Source organism: Lepidochelys kempii, chromosome 5, assembly GCF_965140265.1.
Source record: "Lepidochelys kempii isolate rLepKem1 chromosome 5, rLepKem1.hap2, whole genome shotgun sequence".
Classification (NCBI taxonomy): domain Eukaryota; kingdom Metazoa; phylum Chordata; order Testudines; family Cheloniidae; genus Lepidochelys; species Lepidochelys kempii.
The window spans coordinates 12,619,827-12,635,949 of NC_133260.1; the positions used below are offsets into that span (position 1 = coordinate 12,619,827).

Here is a 16,123-nt window from a genome sequence, read left to right on the forward strand (position 1 = left end):
TCAGGCTGGGATTGAGGGGTTCGGAGGGCGGGAGGGGGATCAGGGCTGGGGCTGGGGCAGGGGGTTGGGGCCCGGGAGGAGGTCAAGGGTGCAGGCTCTGGGTGGCGCTTACCTCAAGCAGCTCCCAGAAGTAGCCAGCATGTCACCCCTCTGGCTCCTATGCAGAGGCTCTGCATGCTGCCCCCCACCATGTCACCCTGCTCTGGTTCCTGGCCAATGGGAGCTACGGGGGAAGCACTTGGGGCGGGGGCAGAGTGCAGAGCCTCCTGGCTTCCCCTATGCATAGAAGCCGGAGTGGGGACATACCGGCTGCTTCCCGGGACACGCATGGTGCAGAAGCTAGCAGGGAGCCTGCCAGCCCTGCTGTATGGTGCTGCCAACCAGATAGTCAACAGCCCGGTCAGCTATGCTGACCAGAGCCACCAGGATCCCTTGTCGACTGGGTGTTCCGGTCGAAAACCAGACACCTGGTCACCCTAACTGTGCTAGGCACTGTACATACACATAGTAAGAGACAATCCATGCCCCAAAGAGCTTACAGTCTCAATCGACATGACAGGCAGAGGGTGGGAGAAAGAAAGTATCACTTTCCCCATTACAAATGGGGAACAGAAGCCCAGGGAAGTTAAATGACTTGTTCCTTGTCATCAAGAAGCCTGTATCATAGGTGAGACTTGAATCCAGATTTCTCAATGAGCAGTCCAGTACCTTAACCACAAGACCAAGGACCTGGCAGCCAGGACTTTTAGGGCTTGATTCTTCTCTCACACTGGTTTTACACTGGTATAATTCCACTGGTATGCAGCACACCTGGAAATTACATTCCAGCACAGGAAGCAGCGATTCACAACAGGTGAAGGGACAGTGTTAAGTGATGATGCATTTCAACAACAACAAAACCTTCAAGTCAATTGTCTTTCTCCCACAGATCATCCATAGCAGCAGGACTGCATGGCTATAATGGGGTCCTGGTGGGACTGCTCATAGCTGTATTCTCTGACAAGGGAGATTTCTATTGGTGGCTTCTACTGCCTGTTGCTCTTGTATCCATGACATGGTAAGTCGCACACTTTTAGGCTTCTGTGTTGTAGAATTTAAGGGCAGAAGGGACCACCAGATCATCTAGTCTGATCTCCTGCATATCATAGACCACCAACACCCACCCACTAAATCCAACAACTGAAATGAGACCAAAATATTACAGCCCCCACAGACTAGACTCCTATGTGTCACAGGCAGAGAATAAGAGGAACTGAGGTGCACCGGTGCTTGGATTCTGATTCCTTCTGTTCCTGAGACATTGGTTGTCATATGTTGTCTTGCATTTATTTTAATAATATCTAATAAAATCATGCTACTCTTACTCCTGGGGGAATTCTGGGCCACTGTGCACATGCAGAATTTATGTCCCCCACAGATTTCTTTGCTTCTCTGCAGAAAAATGACTTTTTGACAGGGAAGTAAAGGGAAGCCGCAAGAGCGGTCATGAGCCCCTCCCCAGGAGCGCAGGCAAGTCGTTTCAGGCACCTGGAGCAGCTAGCAGAGAGGGAAATCACTGCACCAGCGCGGGGGTTAGGGGATGGGAACGCCCTGGTTGGTGGCTCCTACCCTGTGCCAGGCATAACTCCTCTTCTCCTGAAAGGAGCGGCTAGGACTGGGTCAGCCCCACTCCCAGAAACCTCCTCAGGCTGCAGGAAGCTGTCACGCACACACACATGCACTTCCTGCCCCCATCGCTCCTCAGTCATGGGGAGATGGGTCACTGTATAGGGAGCTGCTCCCCAGTCTGCCCAAAGCCTGCACGTCCGGATCCCCCCATACCCAGATCCCCCACCGAGCCTCACTCCCCCAGCATCCAGAACCTTTACCACCAATCACCAACTCCACCAAGACTCACCTCCCTGCACCCGGACTCCCCCACCAAGCCCCACCTCCCCACCCGGACTCCCCTGATCCCCACCCTCCCTGCATCTGGACCCCCACCCCTGCACCCAGACCATCCCCCACTGAGCTCCCTGCACTCAAACACCCATCTTGGTGAGCCCCATCCCACCTGCACCTGGACCACCCGGACCCTCACCTCACTGAGCCCCAACCAGCTGCATCTGGACCCCCACCAAGTCCCACTCCCTCCCTAAGTCCCCCACACCCAGACCCCCTCTGCTGAGCCCCAACCACCTTCGCCTGAATCCCCCTGCAGAGTCCAATTGTCCCCCAATGAGCCCCTGTGCATCCAGATCCGTCCCCCGCACCCAGACCGCCCACAGAGCTGCCCACACCCAGATTGCCCTGCACAGAGCCCTCTCACCCTACACCTGGATCCCCCACAATAAACCCCTCCACACTTGGCTCCTGCCAGGCTGAGCCTCCCCAGCCACACCTGGTGTGCCTGGGTGGAGAAGCAGAGCCCTGGGGTGTTTCTGGGGCAGGTGCAGCCTCACCGCCAAGTCCGGGGCCAGGGCCGGGGGCTGCAGGGTGATCTCCCACCTCTGTGCAGCCAGTGGCCTCTGTTCCCCATGGCCATGTGGGAGACTCCACATTTATTTATTGAAAAAATTTGCAACATTTTAAAATACTGTATTCAGAATTTTGGGGGGAGGGATGCAGAATTCCCTCAGGAGTATACCACACAGGTATTGGCTTCTAAAGCTGTGATTTTTTGCTGTCATTTACCTTTATACATTTTAGATTAATCCTTTCTAAAATAAATTCCCAGTTTACATGTAAATTCCATGTTTAACTGAAATTAATTCAATGTCCTCAATGTTAGCCATATGGCTGTATGTCAGTTGCCCATTGTAATGTGAAGAACAACATTATTTTCACCATTTCCCTGCCCTTGTAAACCATATTTTTTTCATTTATTCTTTTACTTGTATAAATGGGTATTGTAAAAATGTTATAAAAATTTACCAGCCCAGGCACAAAACCTACTCACCTGCCCTTAACCATGATGATGGATGATAATGAAAACAACTAATGATATTTTACTGGCCTATCAAACAACGATGTGCCCAGGCAGATTGGCAGTCATCTTCTGAACTCAGGACATTTTGCTGGAAAGGGCTGAAACTCATAGATTCTCTTGTCTGCCTGAAGATCAGGTGGTGAATTATAACCAGTTTTGTTGCTGTAACTCGAATGGTCATAGGTTTTGTCTATTGTTTTAATTATCCAGGGTCCCAACCCATAAGCTTGGATAGACTCCAAGCTTTCTCCTAGCTCAAGGCTTGGCTCTGGTCTGATTTGGGCCCCTCTCTAGCAATAATAAATTAAGGCCAGATCCTCAGCTGGTGTAAATCAGCTTCATTGAAGTCAATAAAGCTTCACTAGTTCACATCAACTGAAAATCTGTCCCTAAATATTTTTAGGGTAATTAAAGCAGGGAGGAAATCTGAATATTGCTGATTGCAATGCACAAGTATGGATGCAGGACTTTCAAGATAACCTGAAATAAATCTGATTGTATCAGAAGGACCTTTGGAACTCAAACAGCTCCTAACAAAAACCAAAAGGCATGAAGAGTATGCGTTTCCTAAATTTTTTGTCAGGATAATGGACAGTTTTTGCCTGGCTGAGCGATCTGAGGAATTAATCTTCATGAGCTTCTAATGAGATAATTTTGTTTTTCTCTTTCAGCCCTGTTTTCTCCAGTGCTTTAGGCTCAATCTTCAGTAAGTGGGATATTCCTGTTTTCACCCTGCCTTTCAATGCAGCACTGACATTATACTCTGCGGCCACTGGACATTACAACCTTTTCTTCCCTACAGTCCTCATTAAACCTATATCATCAGTGCCCAATATCACCTGGTCCAACATTGATGTGCCAAAGGTAAGAGTCACTAAAGAAACATTCCACGCCATTTACACAGTAGGCCAATAAACAGTCATGTCCTTTTATTTTGCATGACAAAGACAGAGCCCCAAAATACAATTCTGTATTTACATGGTAACAAGTAAACAATATGTAATACTTTACTATGGCAACTGTCTGTTTTGGTGACTTCAGTTTTAGAGTTGCCAAGTATCTTAAGCACACAACTGGACCTAAATACATGCTATAATCCTCAGTGAATTTCTTTGGCTTCTAGTAATCCATTACCATGGAGACATAGCTCCATAGTTTTGTTCAAATTTTCATGTAATGCCGGGATTACACCTTTGTATCACATATGATTAATATAGTCCATTAAGTTTTTTTTTTAAAACCACCTTTCTGTTAAGAAATTGGCACAGACACTACCAGGATGGGATCATTAGAAACTCATATACAGGAGGACATCCAGATTTTTTTATAGCCAATATTTATGCTGGACCTACACAAAAACAATCTTTTATACTTTAGTGGTCCCTCTACTATATACCAACCAGTTGTGCTGCCATCATTAATTAATGCCAATGTATAAAAAAAGCTTGTAGAAATGGGTATTTCCATTTTAAACTTGTTAAGACCGATAGGAAAAGGAAATCAACCTTTGCCAAGTGGAGAACAATAAAAACCAAAAAACCCCAATGATAATAGATGTTATTTATAAGCTTCTAACAAGAATTTAAAATATATGTAGAGCAATAAAACAAAGTACAACTCCACAGGGCACATCATCAAATGAGAGCCATAGAACTAAGTCAAAACTGCAAATGACTCTATATGTGGCTGGTGACCTCCCCAACACTGCAATCCGTGCACACCTCAAATGCCTATTGATTCCAAAGAGAATTTGGGGTGCAAAGGAAGGAACAGATTCTCTGCTGAGGGAAATGAGCAAAGCTCCTTTGAAGTGAATGGAAGGAGGCCCATTTATGACAGCAAAGAATGTGGCCTGGCCTTTACCTGGAAAATATCTTTATTAGAGACCACATAAACGCTGCTTCAGTGGAGATTTATTAATATTAAAGGAAAGAATTAGAAACATCTTCTTATCTTCACAAATGACTTGAAAGGTGAAAGAGAAGATCATCTAGAAATGCCAGCTGGCTACCCAAACCTGTAAGAACTATCTGCTGACAGAAAGAGCCGTTTCCATGGAACTAATGTTCATTAAAATGAGGCCTTTTGGCGGGCGGGGGAGGCCAAAGCATCAGCTTTCCATTTATTCTGGTATCAATATTTGAACACAACATCAGTCATGGGAAAAAAATGTCCGGCTGGTGACTTCGCCTTGCAATATCTAATACTTCAAAGGAAGTCTGCAGCCTGAAGCAGGAAAAGGTGAAAGCTGTCAGTGCTTTTGAACAGGTGACTACCAAGGCTCACCATCCACGTGGCTCGTTTCTGGATTACTTATTAACACATCCCTTGGTTAGGTTTGCACAGAGCGAAAAACCCTGCAGGACAATCAGAGAGTAAGTCACAGAGAGGCACGGTCAGTAGTGTCAGCCCCCTGGCACACCCTGAATAGAATTTTCAGAATAACTGCTTTGTTGCAAAGTGAAAGGAGGCTGATACATATGAAATCGCAGCGCCTGAATTTGACAGGAGGTCTGAAGGAGCTTTGGCCTATTTACACTAGGCTAATTTCTCTCCTGTGCAGATGAAACAAAAGGCCGAAGAGAATGTTGAGGTGCTGATCTAGAATGCTGAAATGCAAGGGCAGGGGAGGGACTAACAACAAACAGCCTTCTTCAACTCCAGGGACCATGGGCCTGATCCAACGCTCATTGTGGTCAATGGAAAGACTCCTATGGTCTATAATGGGAATTAGATCAGGCCTTGTGCTATCAGATGAAATGTAAAATCCCCAAGAGATCCAGGTGGTGGCAGCCACAGAACACAGACTGGCAGTAATCACTGGGAAAGCCTGAGGCCTGGCTTTGAAATACTTCACTGTTTAACGACAGGTTTCAGAATAGCAGCCATGTTAGTCTGTATTCGCAAAAAGAAAAGGAGTACTTGTGGCACCTTAGAGACTAAAAAATTTATTTGAGCATAAGCTTTCGTGAGCTACAGCTCACTTCATCGGATGCATTCAGTGGAAAATAAAGTGGGGAGATACAGTGTGTATGGTAACACCCATTGTTTCATGTTCTCTATGTATATAAATCTCCCCACTGTATTTTCCACTGAATGTATCCGATGAAGTGAGCTGTAGCTCACGAAAGCTTATGCTCAAATAAATTTGTTAGTCTCTAAGGTGCCCCAAGTCCTCCTTTTCTTTCCACTGTTTAAGCTTCAGCTTTGCTGCCAGGACTTCACTCTGATTAAACTCTCCCATAGACTTTCATATGGAATTTGAGGGGCAGAAGGGGGCCTTTCTGGTGTTTTTTCTACCTCAACAGTGTGCAGTGAAGCAGTTGCATTAGGACTGAGAGCAGCAGTTGCAGTAAGAGACTTAAGGAACTCAATCTGTTTAGCTGATCTAAAAAGAAAATCAAGAAATGTCTTGATCGTGGTGTATAAGTCACTTCATGGGAAGAAAATACCAGATAGTAAAGGATTCTTTAACCTAGTGGAGAAAGGCATAATAGGAATCAATGGCTGGAAGTTAAACCCAGACAAATTCCACTTACAAATTCTTAACAGTGAGGTTGATTAATTACTGGAACAAACTACTAAGGAAAGTGGTGGATTCTCTGTATCTTGATGTCTTCACATCAAGACTGGAGGCCTTTCCTAAAGATAGTGTTTAGTCAAACACAAGTTACTGTGCTCAATTCAGCAGTAATTGGATGAAATTCTATGGTCTGTGATAGAGAGGAAAGCACACTAGATGATATAATGATTCCTTCCGCTCTTAAAATCTATGTTTCTATGAAGATCTGCTCCATAAAGGAGGACCCAGCACAGATAAAGTCAAAATCCTATCCTCTGTGCATCATGGTTAAAAATTACATGGCTCATCACAGGGGTTAAAGGAAGTGGGTGGCGAGGAGTGTGGCCATTCCCTATGGAAAATCCCTGTAGAATTTAATAGATACATTTTCTGTGAGTATTTTCTACTGAATTCTATAGGATGATCCAAAACTACATCCAGGCTATAGAATTTTGTAGGCTGATTAAAAAATAAACTATTAACAAGTTGTTAGAGTGACAAGGTGGGTGAGGGAATATCTTTTCTTGGACCAACTTCTGTTGGTGAAAGAGACAAGTTTTCAAGCCACACAGAGCTGCTTCTTCCTCCCCCACCACATCTCTCTAATATCCTAGGACCGACCTGGCTACAGCCACACTGCATAGAAACAGGTTGGCATTTTTATTAAATTCTATAGGTATTTGGAGGGCTTTTTATTGAATCCCATTAGTTTAAATTATACAGGATCTTTCCATTATTGGGGGTACAAGTCCAGTGCAGATTCATGGGGCCACAAAATGAGTGGGGGGGGGCGAATGTGGGCTCTATCTGCTACTCCAATCCATAAGCACTAGTAGCGCCCTCCTCTCAGATGCATAAGGCCCTAGAAGTGAGGATTTCTTCCTCCTAATCCCTGTGTCCTTACTATGGGAAATCCCCGTTTATTTGGTTTTGTTTGTATGTTCAGAAAAATGAAATAACGAACTCTATAACAAGCTGAGACACAAAATGGGTGAGGTAATATCTTTGGACCAATTTCTCTTGGTGAAAGAGACAAGCTTTCAAGCATCACAGGGCTCTTCCTCAGAACTAGGAAAGGTAATCAGAGGGTACGTCTACAATGCAGTTAACCACCTTCAGCCGGACCCAGTCAGCTGATTCAGGCTGTGGGGCTGTTTAATTGCCATGTAGACATTTGGGCTCTGAGATCCTCCTGATTTGTGGGGTCCCAGCGCTCAGACTCCAGCCCAAGCCTGAAAGTCTACACTGCAATTATACAGCCCCATAGCCCAAGCACCCCTAGTCCAAGTCATCAGATCTGGGCCAGCCATGGGAGTTAAATTGCAGTGTAGACATACCTCAAGTGTCACTGAGAAATACAAGGTGGAACTGATTGTTAAGCGTAAGAAGTTAACACATGTGGCAAGAAAATATTCAAAATGAAGTCGGCATTAACACCTCAGAAGTAGGTCCAATAAAAGATATTACCTCACCCATCTTGTCTCTTTTATATTCTGGGACCAACATGGCTACAACAGCACTGCAAATAATATATACTAACCGCTCCTTTTAAAATGTCTATAGCTGCTACAATCCATTCCAGTCGGTGTCGGCCAGGTGTACGGCTGTGATAACCCCTGGACTGGTGGCATCTTCCTGATTGCTTTATTACTCTCCTCTCCTCTCATTTGCTTGCATGCTGCAATTGGATCAACAGTGGGGATGCTGGCAGGTATTACAGACTATTTCTCTCTTACAGATGTCATACACGATCACTTAATATGAAAAGAATTAAAGCCGGTGGAAACATTTGCAATCTATACATGGTTTTCCTCATGGAAAATGGCTTTTTTGACAAAAATGAAAACTTTTCCAAAAAGCGTTTTGGTTGAAGTTTTGCTTTTTTCAAAAAAAAAAAAACATTTTGTTGCAGTGAGAGGGGAAAGCCACTTTCACTTCTCCTCTCCCCTTTCTCAATGGACAAACAGTTTAAAAAAAAAAAGTGAGAGAAAGAGAGCGAGAGAGAGAGAGTGCAAGTGATTTTTACAGACCAAAATGAAACAACATTTTTCAAATATCTTTTTTAAAATTTTGTTTAGAAATTTTTCATTGAAAACTTGAAATATATTTTGTGGTAAAGTTCAAATAAAACAAAAAAATGTTCAAGAACTATACCAATCTTTTTGACCAGCTGTACAAAGAACAAGAGATTTCTGTGGTTCTGAAATGTAGGGCTGCTAGGCCCAGATTCACAAAGGTACCTAGATGGCTAACTTCCCCTGGGAGTTAGGTGCCTAAATACCTTTGTGAATCTAGGCCTCACGGTCCAAATCTGCCTTAATTCATCGGCTGCCAGTGAGGTCATAGAAGACAGGGATTCTGTCCTCAGTCACCCAGGAAGTCCAGAGTAACTCCACTGGCTTTGTTGGTGTAACTCTGGATTTACACCAGTGGGAATGAAACCAGAGCTTGGCCCAATGGGAGTGATACCCCTGAGCGCAGAACTGAACCCTTTATAAGTCTGATTCATTCTAATTCTTAGCTTCTTTTATTCCTTAAGCCCAGCAGTGACATTTTTCTGACTTTCTTTACAGCACTGAGCCTAGCAGCACCTTTTAGCAATATCTATGCTGGCTTGTGGAATTACAACAGTTGCCTCGCATGCATCGCTATCGGGGGCATGTTCTATGCTCTGACATGGCAGACCCACCTGCTAGCAATTGCCTGTGGTATGTACCTGATGGATGTCTATTACTAGGGTGATTCCTTCTGAAAACGAAAATACAGGAGGCTTTTGTACGAGAGAGGGGTGAAGCCACAAAGTTCACAGCTAGGTCTGCAGATGAACTTAGGCAAGGCTGAAGATTATTTCCGTCAAAGGTATTGATTAGGAACCATCCCTATAATTTATGCTATCAAAACAAAAATGATACCTTTGCTTTCTGCCATGCCAAAGGAAACATCCTTCAAGAGCTGTTTACCTAATGACTCTGTGACTTATCACTAGATGTTCTGATGTATAAAATGTATCTATTCCGTGCTCTTCAACATGTCATGCTGGGATAGCTGAAACTAGGGATGGACCCAAACTATTTCCCCAGATATGGACATGCCTAAACTCTGGAGACAATCAGCACCAGACTGCTCCATATCCATCTCTACCTGAAACTACATTGCACAACTTACTATCCCTATTTAAATGGAGAGTGGAATTGTGAGTTAGCACAGAGTTCTTGATATGCCTTTATAAAGCAATTCCATGTCAGGTTTCAGTATATCCGCATCAGGAATGGACCCTTTTCTCAGTCAACAAATGAGATTTGATTTCTTCACTGGCTTCACGCATTATAGTCTGGCTGTATCCTATAGACAAAAGAGATACAGGGGGGAATAGTGTTTTCCATACCAGCCTTCGTGGTGCATCCTTGCATTTTCAGCAGACATGTTTCCAATGATTCTCTCTCCACAGTCACACTCTGAGACTTAGACTCATAGATATTAAAGTCAGAAGGGACCATTATGATCATCTAGTCTGACCTCCTGCACAACGCAGGCCACCGAATCTCACCCACCCACTCCTGCAATAAACCTCTCACCTATGTCTGAGCTATTGAAGTCCTCAAATCATGGTTTAAAGACTTCAAGGTGCAGAGAATCCTCCAGCAAGTGACCCGTGACCCGTGCCCCATGCTGCGGAGGAAGGCGAAAACCCCCCAGGGCCTCTTCCAATCTGCCCTGGAGGAAAATTCCTTCCTGACCCCAAATATGGCGATCAGCTGAACCCTGAGCATGTGGGCAAGATTCACCAGCCAGATACCCAGGAAAGAATTCTCTGTAGTAATTCAAATTCCACCCCATCTAACATCCCATCACAGGTCGTTGGGCCTATTTACCATGAATAGTTAAAGATCAGTTAATTGCCAAAATCATGTTATCCCATCATACTTGTAAACTTTAAGGCCAGAAGGAGTGGTCATGATCATTTAGTCTGACCTACTGCTCACCTCATGAACCTCACTCACCCACTCCTGTAATATGCCCATAACCTCTGGCTGAGTTACTGAAATCCTGAAATCTTGATTAAAAGACTTCAAGTTACAGAGAAGCCACTATTTACAGTAACTCAAACCAGCAAGTGACCCACACTATGGAGGAAGGTGAAAAAAACCCCAGTGTCTCTGACCTGAGGGAAAATTCCTTCCCAATCCCAAATATAGCAGTCAGCTGAGACCCTGAGACAAGGTCATTAATTAACATGTTAAATAAGATTGGTGGCAAGTCTGATCCCTGAGGAACTCCACTAGTAACCTCCCTCCAGCCTGATAGTTCATGACCCATTGTAGACTCCCATTTAACCAGTTCCTTAACCACCTTTCAATTCTCTTATTAATCCCCATCTTCTCCAATGTAACGAATAATACCCCATGTGGGACTGCTTTCCTGAAATCCAGGTAGATTAGATCTTTTCGTTGTTTCATTTCTATTGCTGGGCATGAACTATTGTGCCTTTTGCACGGTTGGAAGGAGCACACACTTTCTGTGAAAAGAAGAGTTCAGAATGAGACTAATCCTTATGCTCTCATGAATGATACGAGGAGGGGATTGTACAGTGCAGTGGTAGGTCTTGCCCAAAACCGCTGTCCTTACTCGTTTCTTCAGTGCTGTGAGTAATCTTATTTATCAGGAATTGTCTGTCTGTCTCTTTTCACAGCATTCTTTTGTGCTTACCTGGGAGCAACTGTGGCCAATATGTTTTCTGTGGTAAGTTTTTAATAGCTCGGGGCCAACTAATAGGGAAGTGAGATGTGTTTCCAAAGACAGATTTAAATCCTTGATATTTAGTTTCCTAATCTCCAGTGTGGTATAAACAGGTTATATGAATAGAGCCAATCCATCCCATTGAGAAGGCATCCCTCAAGCCCGCCAGAGCTGGAACAGGTTTTGCCACATGGGACAGTTGCAGTGCTCAGTAAAATATATTATAAATAACTTCGAACTTTTCATCTTCAAAGTGCAGGCCCTACATTAACTAATCGTCCCTCAATATCTCCACAAGGGAGGGATCATTAGCCATATTTTACAGCTGAAGACACTAAAGTCCCACTCATCAAAGGTATGTAGGCGCCTAACTCCCACAATGGGAATTAGGCTCCTGAATGCCTTTGAGGACATACGACTAAGTGACTTGCCCAGGTAGACCACCTTAAGGACCGAGCCAGAGATTGATCCAGATGGCCCTCAATTTGCAAGGAAGCCAGGTCCCTTTGGGATTTGTCATGATGATGATGATGAGGACAACAACTTGCCCCGGTCCCCAAAAGGCGTTGGTTCAAGAACCAGGGCAGAGTTAATTTTCTGGCTTCTACTCCTGCATTCATATCTATAGCCTGTTGGCCACATTCTGCCCTGCTTCACACTTGACCTCACTGGAGTTGCATAGATGTGACAGAGGGAAAGATTTAGTCATATACCATTCTCTGTGCAGCCCGTACTCATTTATGTGACCGGTCCCATAATGTTGTTACCATCCCACAAGCAAATGGCTATGCTTTGGTAAAGAGGAAAAAGGCAGCTACCCTCTTGGGAAACAAGACTCCCCTGAGAAGGCTCATTGTGGACCACCTAGCTTTGAATTATGTTTAAGGCTGGAGGATTAAGTTAAGGAGGATCATAGAATGATTAAAATGATGAATATTCTCTTCTTTTCAGTTTGGATTACCATCATTTACCTGGCCTTTCTGCTTGTCTGCACTCACCTTTCTGTTACTAACCACAAACAACTCCGCCATCTACAAGTTACCTCTCGCCAAAGCCACTTACCCAGAAGCCAACCGAGTGTATTACCTCACAATGAAGAAGCAGTACCGGGTTTACCATAGCTCCAGTGGCACCATGGCACCGGGCCCAGACTCAGAAGGGGCCCCGGCCAGCCTGATCCCCCAGCCAGCTGAGCCGGCCAGGAAAGCTGCACCCGCCCATGCTCCACCCTCGCCCCACCACTTCCCACCCCTGCTCCGCCCCAGCCCCACCCACACTCCACCCCCTTCCCTGAGCTATGCATCATGGGGGACTGCAGCAGGGGTCAGGCCCACCCTGCACTCACTGGGCACCGGGAAGTGGAGCGACCCGGCCCCAGGCCGCTCCACTCTGCCGGCTCCCAGCCGCGCCGCCGGTGAGTGCTGGGGGAAGGTTCCCCCCTACCCCCCAAGTCCCAAGGCTGGGAGCCAGGGGAGCAGAGCGGATCAGGCTGGGGCCGTGTCACTCCACTTCCTGACGCCCCATGAGTGTGGGGTCGGGCCCGCCCTGCAACCGCCGGCCGGCAGGAAGTGGAGCGACCCGACCCCAACCCGCTCTGCTCCGCTGGCTTGTGCTGGGGGGCGGTTTCTCCCCTGCCCCCCAAGCCTGGGGAGGAGATGGAGCAGTGGGGAAGGGGCATGGGATGGGGAAGAGAAGGGGATAGGGGAAGCGGGGGCAGGGAGGAAGAGGCAGGGGGGAACGAAGGGGATGGGATGGGGAGGAGATGGAGCCGTGGGGAAGGGACATGGGATGGGGAAGAGAAAGGGATAGGGGAAGCGGGGGCAGGGGGAAGAGGCAGTGGGGAAGGAAGGGGTGGGGTGGGGAGGAGATGGGGCAGTGGGGATGGGAAAAAGAAGGGGATGGGGGAAGCAGGGGCAGAGGGGAAGAGACAGGGGGGAAGGAAGGGAGTGGGATGGGGAGGAGATGGAGCGATGGGGAAGAGGCATGGGATGGGGAAGAGAAGGGGATAGGGGAAGTGGGGGTGGGGGGGAAGAGGCAGGGGGGAAGGAAGGGGGTGGGATGGGGAGGAGATGGAGCTGGAGCTGGGGGGAAGGGGCATGGGATGGGGAAGAGAAAAGGATAGGGGGAGCGGGGGTAGGGGGGAAGAGGCAGTGGGGAAGGAAGGGGTGGGGTGGGGAGGAGATGGAGCAGTGGGGAAGGGGCATGGGAGGGGGAAGAGAAGGGGGTGGGGCAAGCAGGGGCAGGGGGGAAGCTAGAGCCCAGCATGCGGCATCCCCTTGGCAGAAGCTGGGGCTCCCCTGTTCAGCAGGCCCATCAAACCCTCACCCTGACAAGCCCCACCTCCCCTGCAGCTGTACCACCCCAATGCACCCCTCCCCAGACACCCTTGCTACTGAGCCCCAATCACCTGCACCTGGACCCTCATCCAAATGAACCCCACCTCCCCCCCCGATCCTGCTGAGCCCCAAACACCTTCACCTGGATCCCCTGCAGAGTCCCGTTGCCCCAGCACTCGGAACCCCCCCCAATGAGCTTCTGTGCATCCAGATCTCCCACTAAGCCACCAACACCCAGATTGCCCCACAGAGAACTCTCTTACCCCCACCTGGATCCCCCCCACACAAAGTCCCTCTGCACTTGGATCCTGCTGCCGGGCTGAACCTGCTCCCCCACACCTGGTGGGTGTTTATGAGGTGTGAGGGGGGCCACATGGGAGAGAGCAAAAAGATATTGAAAATGTAACAAGTGGGCAAAGGAGGCTGATACCTTGGGCCTACTGGGAGCAAGAGTCAGCATCTTGAAACTGAATGAAAGATGCGAGGTAGGGTGAGGATAAGCTGTGAAGGGCCTTGAAAGTGAAGGCAAGTAAGTCAAGTGCCAAAAGAGAAATATTCAAGGTGACTAGGCAGTATTTTCCTGAAAATTTTTTATTGATTTTTCAAACTGGAATATTTAAATATGAACAATGCTTCAAAAATCACTTGAAAAATGATACCGTTTGCCATGCTTTACTTGCTAAAGCTCTGCAGAGCATTTTGTGGTGTTAATAAAAAATAGCACATCTAGGTGTCAGATATGCATTTTCTTGCTCTGTTTAGTCACAGAGTTTTCTCAAAGGTACATATTGTTTAAGTGATCTTAAAGGTAGCAAATAGACCAAAAAGAGCTTGAAGACGTAAGTTCTATGTGAAGACAAGCAACAGGAAAATCAGTGGCTTTTCAGATTTTTAGGAGACTGTAACCAAAGCCTGATGCAATATTTAGGGTTTGATTTTACAACTCAGCCCCTATTTTAGCTCATGCAAATTTACATCTTCAATTAATTGCCTCTACATTAGAACAATGCCACACAAATCAATTAGTAGATGCACAAGTGCTCGCTTTTGCACCTGCAGCTGTGAGCACAGGTAACTGAAGGCCCAGTTTTGTGCCTGCAGACCCGGAGGCCGGGATGAGGTCTTTAATATCAAGGCATAAGAGTCCAATCCAATTCTCTTGCAAGTCAACAGGTCCCTTCAGTGGGTATTGGATTGGGTCATATTTTGTCCTGAGCATGTGCATGTTTATATTTCTCTGTATAGCTGTATTCCTGTGGAAAGTGTTAGCTCTCTCTGTCTGAACTGAAATCTACCTTGTCAAGTTTCAGAGTAACAGCCGTGTTAGTCTGTATTCGCAAAAAGAAAAGGAGGACTTGTGGCACCTTAGAGACTAAGCAATTTATTTGAGCATGAGCTTTCGTGAGCTACAGCTCACTTCATCGGATGCATGCCGTGGAAACTGCAGCAGACTTTATTTATACACAGAGAATATGAAAAAATACCTCCTCCCACCCCACTGTCCTGCTGGTAATAGCTTATCTAAAGTGATCATCAGGTGGGCCATTTCCAGCACAAATCCAGGTTTTCTCACCCTCCGCCATGTACATTGGTCAAACTGGACATTCTCTACGTAAAAGAATAAATGGACACAAATCAGATGTCAAGAATTATAACATTCATAAACCAGTCGAAGAACACTTCAATCTCTCTGGTCACGCAATCACAGACATGAAGGTCGCTATCTTAAAACAAAAAAACTTCAAATCCAGACTCCAGCGAGAAACTGCTGAATTGGAATTCATTTGCAAATTGGATACTATTAATTTAGGCTTAAATAGAGACTGGGAGTGGCTAAGTCATTATGCAAGGTAGGCTATTTCCTCTTGTTTTTTCCTACCCCCCCCCCCCCCGATGTTCTGGTTTAACTTGGATTTAAACTTGGAGAGTGGTCAGTTTGGATGAGCTATTACCAGCAGGAGAGTGAGTTTGTGTGTGTATGGGGGTGGGGGGGATGTGAGAAAACCTGGATTTGTGCTGGAAATGGCCCATCTTAATTATTCACATTGTAGGGAGAATGGTCACTTTGGATGAGCTATTACCAGCAGGATAGTGAGTTTGTGTGTGTGGTTTTTGGGAGGGGGGTGAGGGGGTGAGAGAACCTGGATTTGTGCAGGAAATGGCCCAACTTTATTATCATGCACATTGTGTAAAGAGTTGTCACTTTGGATGGGCTATCACCAGCAGGAGAGTGAATTTGTGTGGGGGGGGTGGAGGGTGAGAAAACCTGGATTTGTGCTGGAAATGGCCCACCTGATGATCACTTTAGATAAGCTATTACCAGCAGGACAGTGGGGTGGGAGGAGGTATTTTTTCATATTCTCTGTGTATAAATAAAGTCTGCTGCAGTTTCCACGGCATGCATCCGATGAAGTGAGCTGTAGCTCACGAAAGCTCATGCTCAAATAAATTGGTTAGTCTCTAAGGTGCCACAAGTACTCCTTTTCTTTCTACCTTGTCAAGAGAATCTGCAACAGAGAA

The 16,123-nt window shown here is 46.2% G+C and overlaps 1 protein-coding gene across 1 annotated transcript in view; it reads left to right on the top strand.

The window, feature by feature from the left end:
• LOC140911919 (urea transporter 2-like) overlaps positions 1-14,744 on the top strand; it is a 41,005-nt gene extending 26,261 nt beyond the window's left edge. The window contains exons 4-11 of the mRNA XM_073346080.1: positions 929-1,057; positions 3,640-3,674; positions 3,771-3,832; positions 8,094-8,241; positions 9,104-9,238; positions 11,221-11,270; positions 12,219-12,994; positions 14,705-14,744. Of these exons, the coding sequence (XP_073202181.1) occupies positions 929-1,057; positions 3,640-3,674; positions 3,771-3,832; positions 8,094-8,241; positions 9,104-9,238; positions 11,221-11,270; positions 12,219-12,994; positions 14,705-14,744 (1,375 nt within the window). The remainder of the gene's footprint in view (positions 1-928; positions 1,058-3,639; positions 3,675-3,770; positions 3,833-8,093; positions 8,242-9,103; positions 9,239-11,220; positions 11,271-12,218; positions 12,995-14,704) is intronic.
• Positions 14,745-16,123: the final 1,379 nt, after the last annotated feature.